Source organism: Octodon degus, unplaced genomic scaffold (genome assembly GCF_000260255.1).
Source record: "Octodon degus isolate 3935 unplaced genomic scaffold, OctDeg1.0 scaffold00171, whole genome shotgun sequence".
Taxonomy (NCBI): Eukaryota; Metazoa; Chordata; class Mammalia; order Rodentia; family Octodontidae; genus Octodon; species Octodon degus.
In genome coordinates, this window is record NW_004524747.1 from 2,580,831 (window position 1) to 2,602,639 (window position 21,809).

At 37.4% G+C, this 21,809-nt stretch overlaps 1 protein-coding gene across 1 annotated transcript; it reads left to right on the forward strand.

Annotated features, from left to right (window-relative positions):
• Positions 1 to 1,785: 1,785 nt before the first annotated feature.
• Tnmd (tenomodulin) lies at positions 1,786 to 19,837 on the forward strand. Its single transcript, XM_004643329.1, has 7 exons — positions 1,786 to 2,056; positions 2,221 to 2,352; positions 13,225 to 13,365; positions 13,571 to 13,672; positions 17,171 to 17,324; positions 18,771 to 18,937; positions 19,457 to 19,837. The coding sequence occupies exons 1-7, from the start codon at positions 2,009 to 2,011 to the stop codon at positions 19,664 to 19,666; spliced, it is 954 nt and encodes a 317-aa protein (XP_004643386.1). The 5' UTR covers positions 1,786 to 2,008; the 3' UTR covers positions 19,667 to 19,837.
• Positions 19,838 to 21,809: the final 1,972 nt, after the last annotated feature.

Genomic DNA, 21,809 nt, shown 5'->3' on the forward strand with positions numbered 1-21,809 from the left:
AAATTGCTGATGGCCATTAATATTTGAAACGAGATGGGTAACAGCTTTCTTTTCTTTCTTCTTTCTTGGATTATTTATCAGTGAAGACATGCTTCTTTTGTTAAAAATATGTAACACTCATACTAAAATTATTTGAATTTGCACATATTCATTTCATATTTTAAGCATTTACCCCTGATTTTTCTGCTACCTAGAACAATCTCTTGGACCATTTCTCTTGCTAGTCATCTCACGTTCTTGGTTTTCTTTAACGCTTTCTGCCAGAAGCCTATATTGTACGCTGTCTTCTAAACTTGCAAATTTTAATTCAAGGCACTCTTTTATATCCCCAAGTATTCTATGTAGCCCCAAGTGTTCGCTACACGCTGAGTTCTCATCATTGCTTTACATGTGCCTTCACTGTACTATCTTATGCACTATAGTATTACCAGGTAATATCCAACATTTATTGCATTTATTAATTGATGTATGGACACATCACCAAAAACCTTATTATTTTATTCCAGAAGGAAAAAATAGAGAAAGATGAAAGACAGTGAAGAAGGGAGAAAAGAAATAAAACCCAGAAATGTGTCTTATAAATCCAGATGTAAAACTAAGTGGAAGGTGGAATGGGAAAACAGGATAGCCAAGGAAAAAATAACAGATCTGGATAATTCGATGTGTCTTAACTTCTTCTCTCTCATGCAGTCAGCATTCCATGCACACAAGACTATTTTACTTTTCCACTTGAAATACAGTTACACACCTGTACAACTTTGCCTACATTATTTTTGTAGCACAAAAGGCTCTTCCACATTGCCATCCACTGTAATTCTATCTTTCCCAAAATTTAAGCCTTGCAGAAGCTTTTGACACAGTTCATCACTGCCTCTTTGTTAGATGCACTGTTCTCTTGTCTTTAGCAACACCCCAGTACTTTCCTACCCTTCTCCTGTTAATTGGATTTAACCTTATTTTCCAGTTCTTTCTCTCCCAACACCTAATTTTTAATTTATATAAAGTAATATTACCATCTAAAACATGAATGGATAGGCCATAGTTAAAAGACTTGTGCAATACGTAATGCCAAAGGACAATCAAACAATATTGACCAAGTCTTGAGAAAATGACATCGAAATCAAAGATTTTTTTTTTTTGGCAGAACCGGGGATTGAACTCTGGCCTTTACACTTGCCAGGGAAGTGCTTATTCCACTGAGTCATCTCCCCAGCCCCAGAAATCCAAGAATTTTAAATCTTACTGTTGTAATCTGAAACACACTGGTATTCTCAAATATGCAGCAAAGTGCAAGAAATAACTCTCATATTCATAATAATAGTTTAATCTGAGTACTTCTTTTTAAAATAATTCGTACACAATAACTAAACAATCAAGAGATATAAAAAAATAAAGATCTTAGATCTTAGGAATAAACAAGCTATTATAAAAGGACTAGTGTAGAGTTCGGGCATGGTGGCGTATGCCTATAATCCCAGCACTGAGGAAGCTAAAAACAAGAGGATCACTACAAGTCCAAGCCGCGTAATGAGGGAGATCCTCTCTTATTCATTTCTGAATCTGCAATACCTAACACGAAGGCTGACAGTTGACACACTTAGAATAAATATTTGTGGAATTGAATGGAATTAAAATTAGAATTTTATCCCTTTTCATTTTGGCTGCTTATTTCTAAAGTGCACAGCATGAACGGCCACTGATATTTTAAGTTCAAAGTAAAAGATCATCTTCATGTGTCCTAGGCTTGATCCTCTTCATGACAACCTTCTGTCTTTACCATTTTGGATGGAATTCTGTGCACAGAAGTTATACATATATGGGTATTTCTGTGTAATGAATAGGAGCACAGGAGCCCCCTGAGCTCAGTCAGGCTCTGGTATGACATATTTGAGCCATATAAATTCAGCTTGTGCTCTGGCATCTGTTAGCAGACACATTTGCAGCTCCACCTCAGCAGTGTTCTCTCAGTTCTCTCAAAGCAGGGAGAGAGTACTGTGTGCTGAGAGACATGGCAAAGAACTCTCCAGAGAACTGCGAGGACTGTCACGTTCTAAATGTAAGTGGATGAATTTTTGTTTTACCCTTTGAGCAGAAACATGGTTTCCTGGATTTATATTATTGCAGTGTGAACACTAGAAAATGAAATTGAAGGCAACTTTGAATTATGGCTTGCTATCAGGATTATTGTATATTGTTTCATTCTCTCTGTGGTTTGCTTAGGCAGAAGCTTTTAAATCCAAGAAGATATATAAATCACTTAAGGTTTGTGGACTGCTGTTCAGTATCCTGGCCCTAACTCTAATCATCTGGTTTTGGGGGAGCAAGCACTTGTGGCCGGAGGCACCCAAGAAAGTGAGTAAAGTCAATGCACATTATTATGCAATGCTTCTATTGCATTCAACGGAAGTTCACTAATAGTTTATACATAAACTACATCGAAAAATAAAAAGTCCCTTTCATGTTTGCTTTTTGGTGGCATGAAAAACAGAATCAAGACTTTCTCCTTCATTTGTTATTTTGGTAAGGAAAAAATTGCTTTCTACATTTTAGTTAGTAAATATAAGATGCAGATTTACTCATTCTTTTATAATGCTTGGCTTTAAGGAGTTAAGGCTTCTTGAAGAAGCAAAATTTTTACTGTAATAAAAAATACATTTTTCTTTCAATTGTCTGGGCAGAAACTATTGGAAACTTATACCACCATATAAGGAGAAACCAGAAATGGCCACAAAGGATTTTTGAGGGATTGTGTTTGACTTAATGTATCTGCTATGAAAACAAACAACAAGCTCTTTTTAGAGAATCATTCTTATACCTGAGTTTACATTTATTTATGACGTAAAAAATAGGGATACTTAGCTCCCCTCTACTGCAACCCTCACTATTCCATTGCTCTAGTAAAACCACAAAGCAGAAGCAAGAAAATCAAGTCACCAATCACAGATATATCAGAAAACTACTGGTACTGAGATCATGCAGTGAATTCTGGTTAGCCACTGTAGTTTACATTACTGTCTTTTAGTGTTGTTATTCCTGGGTTCACAGGCAATGCACAAATTTATGTGCAATCCAAATAAAATCCATCTTTTCATAATAAAAATTTCCATTGGACAAAGAATTACTAGTAAATACACAAATGAAAAAGTTTTTGCTTCTGGGTTTGTCATGTATTTCTCATTCTGTGAGTTGTTTTTGTTGTTGTTGTTGTTGCTGCTGCTGCTGCTGCTGCTGCTGCTAATTTTCAGTCATGAAATGCTCATTTCTACTTGGTAACAGATACAAGGCAATAAAGCTCATTTCAGGAAGGAAGATAAGACAAAAAATGCATTGGCAGTGACCATTAGGAAACAAAGGAACAACAGGAGCACAGAGCAAAGAATATAAATTGATGAGGAAGAGACAGGGAGGGAGAAATAGAAAAATAAATTGGCAAAGTGTCTAAATGGAAACAGAAAAGTAAGTCATAGCTACTCTGGATTCTTTACTTCTGTTGCCATACTCATTTTTTGCCTTTTTAATTTTTATTTTGTTCCAGAAGGGATTTCAGGGATCACCTAAGGCTTATAGTTAGCAACACACACCCACTTCCATACTTCTTAACCACTTACTGTTCAGATGTCTTTCTGGGCAAGCAATGTATGTTCAAGCTAGCAGAGAACACAAAGCAATCAAAATGAGGAAGGAAATACCAAATAAATAAGTGTCAAAATGCATTCTGATACCATTCTGGTACCACTTAAGTAATTACCAAGGTAAACATGCTGACCTACAAATTGACTATTTTTGTTTCTGCTTTGTTTTGTGGCAGTTCTAGGGATCCAACCCAGGGCCACTGCACAAACTGAGTCTGGCATCCTTTTGAAACTTATACATGCATCAGAGGACCATAAATCCTTTTCTTGTGCATGAATGCAATGTATGTAACTAGCTGTGATAGGTAGCTAATCATTTGGCCATCCATAGATGCTTGCCTAAATAGGGAGCCAGATGTTCTTTCCTATTTTATTGTAGGCATTGGTGGCACAAACACAATTCTGAAAGTATTTATGTGTTTTTCTAAACTTGTACTGGTATTTGTCTCAATGTAACTATGACGGACAAGGTTGGGACCTTGCCTTTATTTTGTAAGGTTTCAAACTCACTAGCATGGTTCATGATTTCCTCTCTTTCATCACAAGATGAGATTGGGGCCATTATGAAGTAGGAGATCTTGAGAAGATTTGAATGCTTTTCTTAGTATACTACTACCTTCAAAATCCTAAAGGAGCCGAAGAACCCATTCATATTGCCAATAGCTAAGAGTACGAATTGAGCTGCCTCCAGACTTAGGAATCCGAGGAGGAGGCGAATATTCAGATTAGTTTTGGAAGAATATTGGAGAGAAATGCATCTTAAACAAATTTAAAACTCTCCCTCTATGAGACCGAGGAGATGGCTTAGTAGAATAATCACTTCCCTGGCAAGCACAAGGGCCTGAGTTTGATCCCGGGTTCTGCCAAAAAAAAACTCCAAAAAATCTCTCCCTCTAAAAGTATGACCTAGCAAGAAGCTACAGATAGAAGATTAAAATTCAAGTTCTTCTGGATTTTCCTTCCCAAGCCTATGGGAATTGTAAGAAATCCAGTGTGTTTGATAGAAAGAGCTATTGATGCTATTATGTGCTATTATTTTGTTTATTGACAGCAGTAATTCATTTGTTGTCCCAGGGCTTCCTCCTACTGCTAGTGTTTGCTGCTCCAGCCCCCAACATACCTCCTTTTTATTTTGTTTTTCTGACATCTGTTTATAATAAACAGTACTTGTTTAACATCTTACATCTGGTGTTAACATTTCCATGCTAACACGGTAGTAATTTTTCCCCTCCCTTCCACTTTGGTATATACAAAAGATCTAGATTCCAGATCCCAAAAGGGGAGCAAGCCATATTTGACTTTTTTTTTTCCATGAGGTTTGCTTTTATTCCAAAGTTTGTTTCTTAATTCTAAAACCCAATTTTCTTGCATTTGTTAATGTGCTTTCACAGCCACCTAAGATTTCAGCTAGATTTACAAGAATTGAGCCTAGGAATATAGGAGATGTGGGAGCCATTACTTCTGAGGTGAACGTTTAAGACAGAAACATAACTACATAGGAAGGGGTAAAGAAAAGTAGTTACAGAAGAGACAAGAATCACTAAAACCTGTGATTGCAAGTACTTTGTGGAAGGGACAAGCCACATGAAGGGACAGGGCAAGAAAGGGAAATGTCATCAAGAGCCCTTCTCAGACAGACTATAGTCCCAGTGCAAGGCCAGAAGTCAAGTCCTAGAGTCAGGAAGCACTGGTGTCACCAGTGCATTCAGAGGCCACCAATTCTGATTTTAGTTTTGACTTGTTACATAGCTCAAGAATGAATGTGTATAGAAACACACACACACACACACACACACACACACACACACACACTAGAGAGTCTTGTATCCTCTTGAAAGATCTCTCTCCTGATGAATGAGAGAGAGAGAGAGAGAGAGAGAGAGAGAGAGAGAGAGAGAGAGAGAGAGAAACAATGAAACAAGGACTAATGGACTAATTCTGGGTGAACTGCGATACTTCCTTCCAGGCCTCACCCCCCCCACCCCCAGGGCCACAGGCATATATAGGAGCTGCTTAAACTAAGTAACAGCAAGCTCCATAAGGCACTCTACTCAACTTACTTAGCCAAGCCAAAGAGATTTAATTCACTTTCAAAGATTTCAAGAGTGTCAAATTAAGACTTCACTCCCAGGCAGTGACTGCCTTGGGATCCTTGAAGCAGATTCACTGAAGAAACATTTTTGCTTAGAGCTGCCTGTATTCCACATTTAACTTGAAATAATGAGAAGCCAAATCCCCAGCTAATTAATGCAACATGGAGAACATAAATTTGAAAGAGTCCTACCCTTAAACCAACAGTTTAGAAATATACAGCAGATTTTGTAACCCATCCCTCCAATCTTCTGTGGAATGAGGCAGAAGGCTAATAAATTAAGTAAATGAAATAGGGTCATTTAGGCCTGGTTACAGTTGTTTGGAAGTCATCAGACACAGACAACAATCAGCAGATTCCTGTTCCCTGAGTCTCTAATATTATCCATATGAGATGAAAAGTGGTGGGGACACAGGTGTTCTTCTGCCCTCCATAACCTCCCCTCAGCTACAGAGAACTATTACAATAGTCTTGCCCAGGTTTTCAGCCCAATAACACTCGGGTAAAAATCCTTTACTCCAAAGAAGCATCTTCTCGCCAAGTCTGGATCCAGCTCTCTTTGTGATTATTTTTCTAATAGGAACATTGGCCTAAGACAAAAGTTCTTCTTTCATCTCTAGGTACATGAAGAGAAAATTCTTCTCCTTAAGTTTTCCATACACAACAGTTCAGGGGATGAAATGTGACTGTGGTGAAGCATTTGCACCCCAAGGAAAAAGTTGGAAACATAGCTGAAATATCTTTAGCAAGGCAACTGATTGTCACCAGATGGAGTTGTGTAGGCATTAAAAAAAAATAAGATTCTTCTTCATTTTCTTTTCCTCTTGAAGTATTGCAAGATCCACAACCAATCTTGTGCAACTCTCAGTGAATGAGCTACTACTCTGGATGACTTGGGGGCTGCTCTTAACAATTACAGGATGCCACATTCTGATGGGCACGTTCTTCCTTTTGCAAATCCCTAAGGTGGCATTCTCAGAGCACCTTATATTGCACTAGCAAAGGAAGCCTGAAACCTCAAAAAGAGCTGCTCCTGAGTAACTGCAAGTGGTAATGGAACTATAGGAGAAAATAGTTCAGGTGATAGCAAATAGTTGTACTCCAAATAAGCTTGACAGATATCAGACCAAATAAGCGGAATTAATTTTGACACCTACACAACACTGTAGCTAGAAAGAGGTGGGGCATAAAAATAAGAACTGAGCCCACATGCATGGACTTGCCCAAAGCCACACAGCTTTTGTGTGGCTGAATCATGATTAGGACTTGAACCTGCTCTGAGTACTCTTTCTACCACTACTTTTCAGCATCATTTAAGAACCAGGGGTGGAGATTATGGGTAGGGAAAACTTTCCAGTAGCTCAAGATTACAAATGAAAGAAATGGCTTTTTACTTTTGAAAAAGAAATTTCTTTCTACTTAAGCCACTTTGGGGGGGGGGCTGAGTACAGGTGAGTGAAGATGCAGAAGTTCAGTTTTAAATAAGAAGGTCTGTCTGCTAAGTGTTGGTAAAGAAATATCTGGTGGTCCTTTAAGTCCTACAGGCTAGGTCAGTAATAATATGGCACTGTGCCTTTCTTCCCCATCCTACCAGCCTAACACCTGGTAGCCAGCTATTCTGGGCATGTATTTCACCTTTGGAACTTGTACCTCATAAACACACAGCAAAGCATGAAGGTGGAGAGAACAGCAGCTAGATCAATCACAAGCTTCCAAAAACAAACAAAGCCAAATGTCCTCAAATCTCGGTCAGGACAAGCTAAAGCCATTTGCCCCTAAACCAAATCCATCACACTGAAGTCTAAGGCAGCTTAATTCTCCATAAAAAGCCTTCCTTTCTGATCTCAGAGATGCTCACAAATAGAGGCAAGGAAACAGAAAATTGAAAAGAGGATGTTAGGGCTCATTTGCTGCCTGAGTGTACGATTTAACTGGACTAAGGACTTAATTTCCAGGCAGGGAAGAGAAACAAGTTTGTATTGTCTCAATATTTTGTCACTGTAGTCTTCTTACTGCCAACATTTAATCACACATCATCTCATTTTCCCTTCTAATTCAAATTCCATGCCTTTGGCTTTCCTGTGCTGTTCCAACATTCTGGCCCTTATGTGTGAATGGAACCAGCTTTATGCATAAATGGAGCAAGAGTTTATTTGAGTTATGCATGAAAGATACATATTCCCCTAAATATCTCTGGTTCCTTGTGTCACTCTGCCTAAAATCCTCCATTAGTATTTCATTAGTCTAAAGAAAGTACTGCACTCAACTTTTTAAAAGAACAAACATCTGTTGTTAATATATAAATGTGAAATTATTTCTCAAATTTATTTTTTTTCTTACATAAGGTGCTTAAAACACCATGAGATTCCTGGAAGTCTATACAAGAGACAGTGACAAATATGTTATGGTTTATATTGAGATATCTCCCCATAGTCTCATGCTTTTGCAGAGGGGTATTTTGGGAAGCTCATTGTGTTACTAGATTTCAGGGTGCTGCAGTCATTTCTAGAAGTTAGGTTTCTAAATTCTTTCCATTCTGTGCAAATAAATGGTCACAAAAACAAAAAATGGTAGCATGTTCTTATATTTATTAAAGGTAGGAAAGTAAACATGCTCTTCAGAGTGAGTTTGGGACAAGTAAAAGTAAGAAAAACCATATATACTATAGCCCAAGAATGAACTACTGTGAAAGAACACAGTATCAAAGAGCTTAAAGTCGTGTCCTCTTTCTGTCATCCATTTCTCAGACTAACAAGTCTAGACCATCCTATTGAAAATCTGCTCCAGTTCTCTCAAGAAGTCCATGCGCAGGGTTTTGTGAACTGTTCTGTGCTCATCTCCTGGAATAAACAGGTCATGCCTACTTCCCCAGCCAACTTTGCCACATCCTAGTCTCCTACTTCAACTAGATCAGGGAAGAATGATAGTCACCAGTGGATTAGTTCACTAATATGTTTATAGCTAAATTTGATGCTGAAAAATGAAGTCTGGTGGGAGAAAATGGGTCACCAGGACCATCAACTTAAAGCATATAGCCGTCTCCCTCCTTACTACTGCTGCCATTCCATGAGCTCTTTCTGCTCTGCCATACTGCCTAACCCTGAGCCCAGCTGACTATGGACTGAAAACTCCACAAACTGTGAGCTGTAATTAACTTCTCCTCCATTTATTTGTGGGTGTTGCATATTGTATGCTAACAACAAGGAATATAACTCAGACAGATTTTGGTACCAGAGAAAGGGTGCTGCTGCTGTGACTACCTGATAATGTTGTTCAATAGCCCTGGGAACTGGTTTGAGGGATGAATTTGGAAAGGTTGGCAATACTGGCTTATGAAGCAGCCCTAGCATGGTGTAAACCAAACTTGCTGGGAGATTCTGGTCAGAACCTAGAAGACCAGGATGAAGATAAAAATGAATCTGGTAAAGATCAGACTCAAGAGGTTTCAGTTGGGAGCAAGGACTGCATTGGCACTTAGACACCAGGTCATATGAGTTATGCTCTGGCAGAAAATTTGTCAAAGTTTGCTCCTATCCTAAGATATTGTAAGAGACTAGCAGTAAGGATTGTGAACCAAAATATTCAGTAGGAAAATTTTGAGGCAATCTGATGTTGAGGCAGTGGCATGACAACTGTTGTAGACTTTTAGCCAGCTCTATATTGAGCATCAAGAGTAAAACACGCACCTGTATGATTTTAAAAAATTTGAGTTTCACCAGAAAGGTAGCTCCAATAAAGCTAGGGCCTGCAAATATGGAGTAGAGTTGTGAGATTAGGAAGGCTTTCACCCAGATTTCAGAAGAAAGCCTGGTAGGGCAGGCAGTGTATGTCTGTATGTCAGCTGTGTTTAATTTTTACAGGGGATCACAGCTAATAGTTTGCTTTCAATTTCAGAGGAGACTTTGGACTTTGTCTTTTCAGCAATGCTGAAACTTTCAGGACTATGACAACTCTTAGAGATGAACTAAAAATTCATTTTTCAAAAAGAAAGATACACATAAAACTTTTGGAGCCCAGTGGTAGAATGTTATCATTTATACATAGATGTTCCTTCAAGGCCTCATACTGTCATAGGTGGAGTCTTTCGGCAAGTGATTGTATCATGAGAGCATGATACTAGTTAGCATATTACTCCACTGATATGCTTATACTTAAAATGTGATGTTGGCAAGAGAAGCCTAATGGGAGGAGGTGAATCACAAGAGGCATGTATGGCTTAGTAGGATATAGCTCGCTTTTTCCTCCCTTGATCTTGCTGATGCTGTTGCCATGCTACGAGCATTTTCTCCTCAGCCATACCATTCTGCTTTGGAACGAACCAATTGTGGACTGAAACCTCTACAGATTATGAGCCATAATAAACCTCTTCTTTAATTTGTGGGTGTCGGTTATTGTGTCCAAAAAATGAAGAAGAAAACTGAGATGGGAATGGAAAGATCCTGCAAAAGGCTCTAAGGGTACAGAGTGAACAGGATATGAAAATATACCAGAAAAGGGAAGCAGAAAGATTAAATTTTCCTGTGAATATTTGCCAGTTGGGTGGTAGTATACTCTTCTTCATGTGCTTAACTTCCTGGACTAAAGCTGAGTTGGAATTGAGTCTTAGTGAGCTGCTTATAACCCATCTGTGCCTTGCTCAGGCCAACCATCCTGTCTCTGCTTTAGTTTTTCCTAAAGAGGATAAAGCCACTTATTCTTCACCACCAGAAGGACCCTCGAGCCTTTAGATGGAAAGTTTAGTAAAAAGCAAAGTACTTCTGATGCCAAAGGTATAAGCTCAGTCTTCCAAAGAGCTGGTAAAGCTTGCATAGCCATTACTTGAGCACTGTACTCCTCAGGGACTGGAGCGAGACAGTATGTCTGGACTTGTTCAAACTCACCCCAACACAGTCCAAAGTGAATGACTGGCATCATCTTCCTAGACAAAGGACAGTCTGTTCCAAACAGCTGTCTTTCAGAGTGAAATTCCATCTGGCCATATATATATAGCTTACCATTCTTGTCCCTGAAGGATTCACACATATATGAAGTCATTCTGATCCCAACCTGTTTAGCAACATATCATTTTTAACATAAAACCAACAAGTTAGTTAATGGAAGCAATCAAAATGAACCCTTTCTCACAAACAAGAAAGAAAAGAAAAAAATCTCTGCAGGAATGTTGAAAATAATCAAGATCTGCTGAGCTTGGCAGTTTCCAATGGTTTTCATTTAGCATGGCGTCCAAGTAAAGCACCTTGCCAATAATGCAGGAAAACTCATTCCACAGAAGTACACTGAACAGTTTAAATGTCACCAGTATGGTTCCATAGTCTTCTACAAATGATTGAATATACAGCCTGCCCTTTTTCTCCTGCCCAGGTAGGCAGCAGTCCAACATCTTCTAGACTCTAATCTGATTTTTCTAAGCAACAATCTATCAGTGTTGCTATGTATAAAATAAACACTCTCGCAACACTCAATGGTTAATAGCGTCAACATTTTTCTCAACAATGGATTGTATTTCTAAGAAAACAAGATCCTGTTGGGAGACCTGACAACACTGGATCTGACAGGATTACCTCTGTCCTCTGCTTAGGGAAGACTGAGTAAGAGCTCAATTTTTTGCTATAGGTAGAAATTTCTCATCTCCAGCTGACTCCAAAGTTAGAACTGAGAATATATTTATACACAGAAGCAAATAACATGCCTAAAGGAATTTACTACCTGTCACAAACCATGTCTGACTTTCAGAATTAACTCTGTGGTTCCAGAAGGATGCTAATACAGCTTTCCTTCATTTTTCAAAATCTATTTTTATTAGTACATGTTTGCAGTGCATCATGTTTACATTCTTTGTGTGAAGTGGGTACATGTACATAACACATCTTAATTCCTTTTCCATTCCCTTTTCCTCTCCTCGTCCACATCCAATTTCTTCATCCCCTCTCATTTGCGAAAGAGTTTATCTCTTTTTCCCTTTTAAAATTATCTCTCAAAAGATCTTGACAATATTCAGAATCTTTCCTTAGGAAGAAACATAGGTGTCATTAGTGAAGAAAACTTACTCAAAAAATATTTAATTGCCAACCATGTACAATGCTCTTCAGGGATACAAAGAGGTAAATGGCATTGCCTCTGTTTTTCTAGTCAGCAAGTGCATTAGACTTTTCACTCTTGAAATAACAGACGTTTCTACAAAGCTTTCCAACTTGTTTTTCTACTTGAGTTGAGGAAAATTTGACCAGGTTAAACTAATATGCTGTCACAGAAATGAACAGATACTAAAAAACAACCCAACCCCGTGCAAACTTTATAAAGCTGTCACTGGAAAATGCATCATTATAAAGCAACTCTGGCTCAGTAGACAACTTGCTTTCTCAGGCTTTTAGTTTTCCAAACTTTTTTCACAGGGACAAGTGGATATGAAGAAACTTAATAGATAAAGACCTCCTAACAACAAACAGAAGAAAGACATCCAAATAGCACCAGCAAGTCTGGCCTAGATTGTGACAGGTAGCAAACTCCTTTAGACTTGTTGTTTACTTTTAGCTATAAATATGTCCTAAGTTATAGGTTATGTGCTTAGTCCTAAATTTTATGGCAATGGTCATCTTGGTCTTTACAAAGAGAATTATCTCTGTTTGAGGCAAAAGGAAGTCTAAAGTTTTGTTTCAACCACTCTGGAAGAACATAATAAGCACACTCTCCAAAGCAGTCCCATTGAGCAGTTTCTTGTTACTTAATGCATGGCACTTCACAGACTTGCCAAAGTACATATAAGAGATTCTAGAGACCTTGAAGACAATTTGATAAGGTTTAGAGAACAGCAGCCTGGAATAAACAGAGTAGAGTTGGTTAGCCTATAAAACAGAAGGTTAAAGGAAAGCAATAAATATTTCCTGAAGCTTAAAGAGCAAAAGGAATCAAATATGAACAGGATAAGTCTTGTTATGTAGTATTTATCAAGAAGAACTCTTTGGATTCTAAAATGGACAGACTCAAGACTGCCAAAGCAATATTAAAGCCCCACATAGATAAAATGATAGGAAGTAACACCTAACTACTCTAAACATGTTCCAATCTCTTTCTAAGTTCTAATAAATTTCATAGAGAGGAGAGAAATGAGGGGGTTATTACAGAGCACTTAGAAAAGAAGTGGTAGCTTTAAAAACAGCATAGGTTGTAGGTGTTCCCTTGGCTTATCATATGAGGAAAATACTTTATATGCTGGTTTTCAGAATATCATTTTCTATTTAATCAAGGCTGCCAAGAAAACAGTTGGAATTTTTAGTAATTAGCTCAGAAACTTGGCTTTACTACAAAATATTGGCTCTCAAAGAGCCATATCATCCCTACATCACTTTATTCTCAATTTTCCACAGATTTTTAGTAGCAAGCTGAGACAATACCTCACTACAAAGGCTTTAGAAAAAGGTGCTCCACATAGTACCCAATTAAAGAATTTTATGAATGGGGCACAATGAGTATGTCAGAGCTTATTTTCTTATACTCTCCCAGACCTATGACATGGAGCACACTTTCTATAGCAATGGAGAAAAGAAGAAAATTTACATGGAAATTGATCCCATGACCAGAACGGAAATATTCAGAAGTGGAAATGGCACTGAAGAAACATTGGAAGTACATGACTTTAAGAACGTAAGTTGGGTATTTTCCCCTTAAATTATAGTACACAAAATTTAGAGTAGTTGAGACAATTAAAAAGTCTTCAGCCTCACTTAATTTAAAAGACAAAACTTCCATTTTAATTCAAATTTAGTTTGACTGTGGCCCTGACAGATAATGGAACTCATTAATTGTGACTATTTCAGAAAATTTTATTATTATTTTTTCTGTGTTATAGGGATACACTGGCATCTACTTCATAGGTCTTCAGAAATGTTTTCTCAAAACTCAGATTAAGGTGATTCCTGAATTTTCTGAACCAGAAGAAGAAATAGATGAGGTATGTAAGAATAACGGTGGTAGTAAGTAGCACTATCCACTGGGTGCTAGCAATGTGTCAAACATTGTACTAATTTGTATAATTTCATTTGATTTTCAAATAACTCTACCAATACACACTACTATAATCCCCCTCTTCATGTGTGAAACTAAGATTCAGAACAAAAAATGACTTCTCCACGTTCCCACAGCTAATGAGTAGCAGGTTGGGGTTTTGAATCCAAAGAACCAAAGTTCATGCCTTCTAGTATATTTTTTATATTTTATACCCAACACCATTATTTATATTTGCTCCCAAACCAAAATTTCAAGCAAGGATTGTGAGCCAGAGGGATAAAATCAATATTGTCTAAGATATCTTTTAAAATAATAAATCCCTAGGGTCTTGAGTTCATTCCCTGGTATTGCAAAAATAATAATAAATCCCTAGGCCCCCTAGTCTCTTTTTTTCACACTCCAACAGCCACCTGTTTTAAAGATTTCTATTTATTCATCTTATCATTTTAGGCTGGGATATCAATGGTATAAACTATATTATTCCTCATTAGGAAAGGTAGAAGCAAAGAATGTGAGAACTTCAATGTAATATGAATTCTCTGAAAACACTATTAGGCTAGGGTAAGTGAATCTAGGATATCAGTGTATCTTGCTTACTTTTCTCCCAATGATGAGACAAAATACACAAGACCTAAAGTTAAAAGAGGAAAGCTTTATTTTGGTTCACAGTATGTAGAGGTTTTCATTTATAGTTGGCTAGCTCCAAGGTATGGTGTCGTGGCAGAAGGGCATCACAGAAAAAAAAATTCATGGTGGGTAGAAGGCAGCAAAGTAGTGAAGAAGCAGGAAGCAATAAGTGACAAGCAATGACTACCTGTCCCTTATATCCTATCCAGGATGTGACAGCCTTAATCATAGCATTATACTGTGAATTCATCCTGGCATCATATCTTTAGTGCCAGCATCATACACCCTAGACTTAGCCACCTCTCAGTAGCCCTACATATGAACACATGAAGCTTTAGAGGTCTATCTAGATACCAGCCATAATACAGTGCAATCATTGAATGCTCCTGAAAGCCTAGTGGGAGATGGATCCCTACTACCTAGAATAAGAGCATCATTAGAGCTCTTTAAGTTCTTTACTTTTCCCTGATATTCTGTCTGTAATTGCAGCATGGGGAGAAGGATTACCTTAGCTAAAGCCACATTGTGATAGTGTACCGCCACTGTAAGAAGAAACAAACAAGCATTTGTTGTTTCAGACTGGCTTGGTTTGGTTTAGTGTTTAATCAGAAAGTTTTAATGGGATTATAACAATAGCATAGTGGCCTATATATTTTGTAAAACTTATTTGTATTTTTTTCTTTTACTTTGTTTATTTTTTCCACTTTTCTCCAACCTAACTCTCTTCATCTTAATTATCAGTGGCCCATTTATCATTTGGGGGGGCAGTGGGATTAGGGAGCCTGTTTTCCTTCTCATTACCTCAATTTCACAGCTCTCTTACTGGCTCCTATACTATTGTCTCATGTTGCTGGTCTCCTCCCAGCCAGAGAATTTACAGAGCTTTGTTGCTGGAATTTCTAAGAAAATATCGCCAAGGATTATTCTGTTACCAAGGTTTATGGTAGTAACAGACATTGGAGGTCTTTTCTAAAAATATGCTTAATGTAGATGCTTATGAGAAACAGATCAACTTCCAGAGTATTAGAAATAACTATAGAAGGCAATGATAGGTTAAAAGGAGAAATCAGTGCACTGTGTGTTGTCACATACCTGTAATCTCATCACATAAGGTCCTAAGGAAAGAGGATCACACAAATTCAAGGACAGCATAGGCTACATAGTGACATCAAAGCCATAGTGACACTATCTCAAACACACACACACACACACACACACACACAAATACACAAAGGAAGGAAAATTAATAGGATCAAAAACTATTTCTTGTAACATCGTATAATATTTAACTTCAAAGTGATATATATAGCAAGATGTATTTTCTAAAAGAAATAAACAAAAAAATCATAATGTCTCAGCTGGGCCCCACTTTACTTTTCAATTAATTTTGCTAAATCTTTTAAATAACACAAGTGTTCATCTCATAATAGTAAAATTATTACACCTTCCAGAAAATTCTATGAATTTTTTTGTATTCAATCTACAGATATTTTTATCAGTCAAATTTTCAGTACTTAATGGCCAAACAAAGCACTTCTTACTTTACCCTTCCCTCACCTCTGTATCCGTGGTGTGTGCATGCTAAACATACAGAACAGGTATATGAATAAAATTGACTTTGCTAACAAAGCTAGTTAGCATATCACCCTCGTTTTACACAATACCTTTCAATGCATCCCACAGTATTTACAGCTTCAAGGGCAAAAGAGCCAGGGCTTGAAAGCCGTGAGTGACTTAAGGGAAATTATACAAAGGTGTTTTTCAGAAAATAAATGAAAACACTGGAAACATAAAGGCAAAAAAACAAAGGAGAAAACAAAAAGCTTTATTAATAGTGGGGGAAAATTGAAGCCTTAATGATGAGTAAAAACTAGATATAGAAGACAGCACTAGGAACTGAAAAGAAGATATCATTCTTAGTAATATTAGAAAGGTGCTGTAAAGCCAAAACACTGTGAGATAAACCCTACACATCTAGAATAAAAGGAATATATTAGTGAGGTGACTAGTAAATTCATAAGCTGGAGACTGAACTTTAAAACATAAAAAGACATCTTTTTTAAAAAGACGTCTTTTGTACTACAAAAATTTCTGTGCTACAAAAGAGTCATCATTAATACAAAACCTCATAAAATAAAAATATTATGTTCAGTTGCTGTTTAACTGATCTCACTAGTTTTGGATTGTAAGATTTTGTTTGTTTTAGTTTGAGAGAAAACCCTGGTGGCAAACTAGCTGAAATTTAAAACAAACCAGGCACTCACAGCACCCATTTAAAGAGAGAAAGTGAAAATCGCTTTGAGTTCCAGAAGCTCCAATTAAAACATACATAATGGGGACCAGGGAGATAGCTTAGCCGGGTAAGCACCTGCCTGACAAGCACAGGGTCCTGAGTTTGGTGCCTGATACAAAAAGAGAGAGAGAGAGAGAGAGAGAGAGAGAGAGAGAGAGAGAGAGAGAGAGAACTGGGATTCAAACTCAGGACACTGCGCTTTTCAGGCAGAAAAACCTCACTTCCTCACTTCATAAAACATACATAGCCCAGGTGGGAGCTCAGAGAATGACAGAAAGTCTTACTGAATTTAAGTGAAAAGATAACCAAAAAAAGCTTCTGTTGCAGTGAGCAGTCTTGCTATTACAACCAGGAGGGGAAGATCGGTTGTTGACTCCCCAAGGGCATCTACTAAAAGCATGAGTACAGAGGTAGTTTATCAGCAGCCCTAGACTGAAATTGTTATTCAGACTCAAAAGTCTCATTCCTTTTAAAAAAAAATTTCTCTGCCATTCCCCATCCTGAAACACTTTCTTCTTTCAGAATGAAGAAATTACCACAACTTTCTTTGAACAGTCAGTAATTTGGGTCCCATCAGAAAAGCCTATTGAAAACCGAGACTTTCTTAAAAATTCCAAAATTTTGGAGATTTGTGATAATGTGACCATGTATTGGATCAATCCTACTCTAATAGCAGGTATAACATCTTACTCTCCTTCTTCTCTTCCTACCAAACACAGTAAAGTTAATATTTCCAGCATTAAATACTACATGTCTAGGAAAACAATGAGCTTGTATCTCCTTGGATGAAACTGTATTGCTGACTGCCAGTGAGGTGAGAATTTTTCACAACCAGGTTATAAATCAGATAAATGAATACTGACAGGCTTTTAAACATCTCCACAAAGGTAATACCACCTTAATGCATCTAATGATAGCATAAGGCTAATCTGTCTTTCTTTGCACATTTATATTCATTGAGGAGGAATGCTTCACAGTTATTCAAGCCACTGTGGATCCAACCTAAGCACAGAGGAGAGAAGGGCCAAAACAATTCTGTGTTGTCGCGAGGATTCTCTATGGCAAATGACAGCATTCTCTGAAAAAGACAGGGCAATCACTGCACCACAAATTTCTTTGTGGCTTTTTAAGAATCATAGTAAGCAACTGAGGGATTGGGGTTCAGAGTAGAAAACTCTATCCCTCAACTTCTACTCAGCCCAGAGAGGTTCTTAGACATTTTATTCTGTCTAGTGAATACAAACTTTTGTTTCTCTCGTTGTTGACAGCACACAGCACTATGTTACTGTGCAGATGCTCCCTCCAATGCTTGCAACTACTGATATTATTTGGAAGTTTAAGAAAAAGTGACTAAATGCAATTGCTAACTAGCCTAGACTGGCTGTTGGAACAGAATACATGGGGGAATAAAAAGAAATACATGGGAAATACAAATAAAGTCTATAGTTTAATTAATAGTATTACATCAAGATTAAGTTGGAGTTTTTGACAGTTTACTGCTAAGTTTTTAGTTTTGATCATTTTTATAATGATTACTTAGAATAACAGCAAGAAAAACTGGGTAAAGTGTATGTGGGGATTCTGTGCTATCTGCAGCTCTTCCATAAATCTAAACTTATTTTCTAATGAGAGAGGTTTTAATCAACGTTTTTAGAAAAGAGAAGGGAAAAGATAGAGGGAGAATGTCAAATAAAATTAAGCAACCAGGGCCAGGGAGCTAATTCAGTGGCATAAGCGACTGCGTGCAAGCGCAAAGTCCTGAGATCGATCCTTGGAATGGCAAAAACAAAATAAAATAAAAAAACAATAAAATGACACAAAATTTCAATAGCTCAGCAGATTAAAGCAGTTGCTTAGGCAGAAGCAGGGGCTGGGAGTTCGATCCCTGGGCCTGCTGTGCTGCCACCCGCCCCCGGGAGCACTAAAACTGCAATTGAGACTGGGCATGATGGCACGTGCCTGTAATCCCAGCTCTTGGGAGGCTGTAAACAGGCAGATCACTAAGAGTCCAATCTAGTAGTGAGACCCTGAACACCTAGTAGATCCTTCCCTAACATATATATAAAAAAGAAAGAAACACATGCAGAACAGTCACATCACAATCTTGTATTTATTATCCTAGTTTCTGAGCTACAAGACTTTGAAGAGGATGGTGAAGATCTTCACTTTTCTACCAATGGAAAAAAAGGGATTGAACAAAATGAGCAGTGGGTGGTCCCTCAAGTAAAGTTGGAGAAGAGCCGTCACACCAGACAAGCAAGTGAGGAGGAACTTCCAATAAATGACTATGTGAGTTATATTCATCATACTGTTTTCTTAGAGGAGGATGCAAAAACCTTCATAAAACTTACTACCCCTCAGATCAATCACTGAACGAATGATCATAGTTTTAACAAACAAATGTGGGGCTGGTGAGATGGCTCAGTGGTCTAAAGCACCTACTTAGAACAAGCTTAGCAAAGCACAGGGACCGCGGTTCAATCCCCTAGCACCACATGTCAGCCAGCCCTGCCCCCTGGTGGGCTGAGCTCGCCACACACACACACACACACACACACACACACACACACACACACAAATAAAATAAAATTTAAAAACAAAAAAAATAAACAAATGTGTAAGAAACTTGGAATTTCCTAGAGGCTTATGTAAAAACTAATCAATCTCTATTGATGCATCCCTGTCGTCAGCCTGAGAAACCCAATTTCTCACCGGCTCTTGAATTCATAGTCGTGTAATTCTTCCCTGCTTGACGGAGCCTCTTTTTAGTAAATTTTCCCTTCCAACATTGTCTTCTTCATCTTTCAGACTGAAAATGGAATAGAATTTGACCCCATGCTGGATGAAAGAGGTTATTGTTGTATATACTGCCGTCGAGGCAACCGCTACTGCCGTCGCGTCTGTGAACCTTTATTAGGTTATTACCCATATCCATACTGCTACCAAGGAGGACGAGTCATCTGTCGTGTCATCATGCCTTGCAACTGGTGGGTGGCCCGCATGCTGGGGAGGGTCTAAGAGGAAGATTGAGTTCAAATACTTAACCATCTGCCAGCCAACATATAATAGATGCATGCTATTCAATGAATTTCTGCTGAAGTGGCATATAGCTCCTAATAGCCAGTTCTCCAGAATTACTTCCAGTAATTCTTCTCTTTATGTTCTAATAAACTTCTACATAATCACCAATGGCCTGATTGCTGCTGAACATTTTGGGTAAGTGTTTGCTAAGACTATTCCTGGTTACTTGATTGCCAAAGATCTGTCTAACATGGATGGCAACAATGGAAGGCTGCATTTTGTTATTAAATTTGAGAATAGAAAATGATAAGCCATAATGATTCTCAAATCTCACATTTTATTCGCATATTTTATAGAGAAAGTAAAACTGTGGAGATGATGACAAAATGACCCCAAAAGTGATGCATCAAAATATATAGTTTTGTACATATCCCCACTTTTTAATTATCTGAAAGATACATTGTGAACTTTTTTCAGTGCCTATTGAGTGACTAGATGGGCAGTAAGTCACAGAAAGCTAACATTAAAATATTCCAGGGGCACAGTCTCAGAAAAGAAGAAACCTAACTTACAAAAAAGGTCCTACACTCTCTCCTTTTATGAACAGGAACTCAAGTTTGGACAAATTCAACATTGTATAACATTTATGGCTTACTTCTCTTTAGATCAATGTCTGGTTATACAACTTTCAAAGGCAGTTATCTAAAAATCAGGATTCATGAATATCATTCAGAGTGATGGCATAAGAGGAAGTTATGCAGGTGGAGAAACAAATGGATTTTCTCTTCCCAAACCACAGAGAACTGGCAGTATGCCACTTGCTTAAAGGAAGAGTAAGGACTACTTTCTAGTTTCCCCATATTTTTTTTGGTAAAATGGACAAAGTAGACATAAAAATAATTGCTTAATGGGTAATGTTAACTTTCATGTCTAAGCCGGGTCAACATTCAAAATTCATGTTCTACCAATCTGTCGACCATTCTAATTCAATTTGAAGTGAGCATCTTTCATCGCTCAACTTCAAAACTATTGTATCATGAAATTACTTGTCTTTATCTTTCTTTTTTTAAAATTAATTTTATTGAGAAACAAATAGCAGTGAGACAGCTTCAAAACCAATTAATAGGACAGTTTCAATAATTAATACAATGCATATTGTTATCTTCTTAGTGGTTATTCATAATACAAGATGTTGACATGATATCCTGTCCATTGTCTTTATCTTTCTATCAGAAAGATGTTTCAAAAATATCTTTAACAAGGTGCCGTGGACCAGGAGTAATTTTCTCTCATTTAATAATTGGGAAAATACTTAGAAAGAGCTTTTGCCCAAAGATGAGTTAAGATTAGAAGGCTGAGGCATAAGGATCAAATATTTGAGCCTAGCCTATGCAATTCAGTAACTTAGTGAAACCATGACTGAAAGTGAAGAATAAGAAAAGGGCTGGAGATGTAACTCGGGTCAAAGATTAGCTAATTTGTAGTATCCATGCCATACTTGGAATCCTAATTTTCACAGAAAGAGAGCACAATGAAATACATCTAACAATGTATATCATACAAATATTTTATTTTCTATTGATTATTCAGAAGATATTGAATCATTTTGGAGTACTTAAATTTTTATAAGTGATATTAACTTATAGTTGAAATAGACAAATGTAAAATTTGATATTAATTTGAGGTTTGTAGACTTTGTAATACTCTCTACCATTGTTTTAAATAAATCATTAATTTCAATATTTTCAAAAGATCAGCCAGTAGTTTTCAATTTCTGAGACACTCTATGCAGATACTAGTGTACTATGTGTCCATGTTTTGTGAAAGATGTAAGCAAAGTAGAAAATATTTCCAAAGAAAGATAAGACATTCAAACATAAGCACCAATAGAGGAATTTATATACAATCATAAACATACACAAACACATATCACATTTTCAGACTCAAAGTTCCTATTCACATTCTTTTACTTCAGCAAGCATTTCTTGTTCAAATTAAATACCTCAATCTCCAAATAATTTCACAGTGGGAAAGTGGTCCCTTAGTAATCCAGACCATGAGTTACAAAGAAAATGGGGATCATGCTCAAAAAAAGGAGTCAAACAGTGTGTGTGCGTGTGTGTGTGTGTGTGTGTGTGTG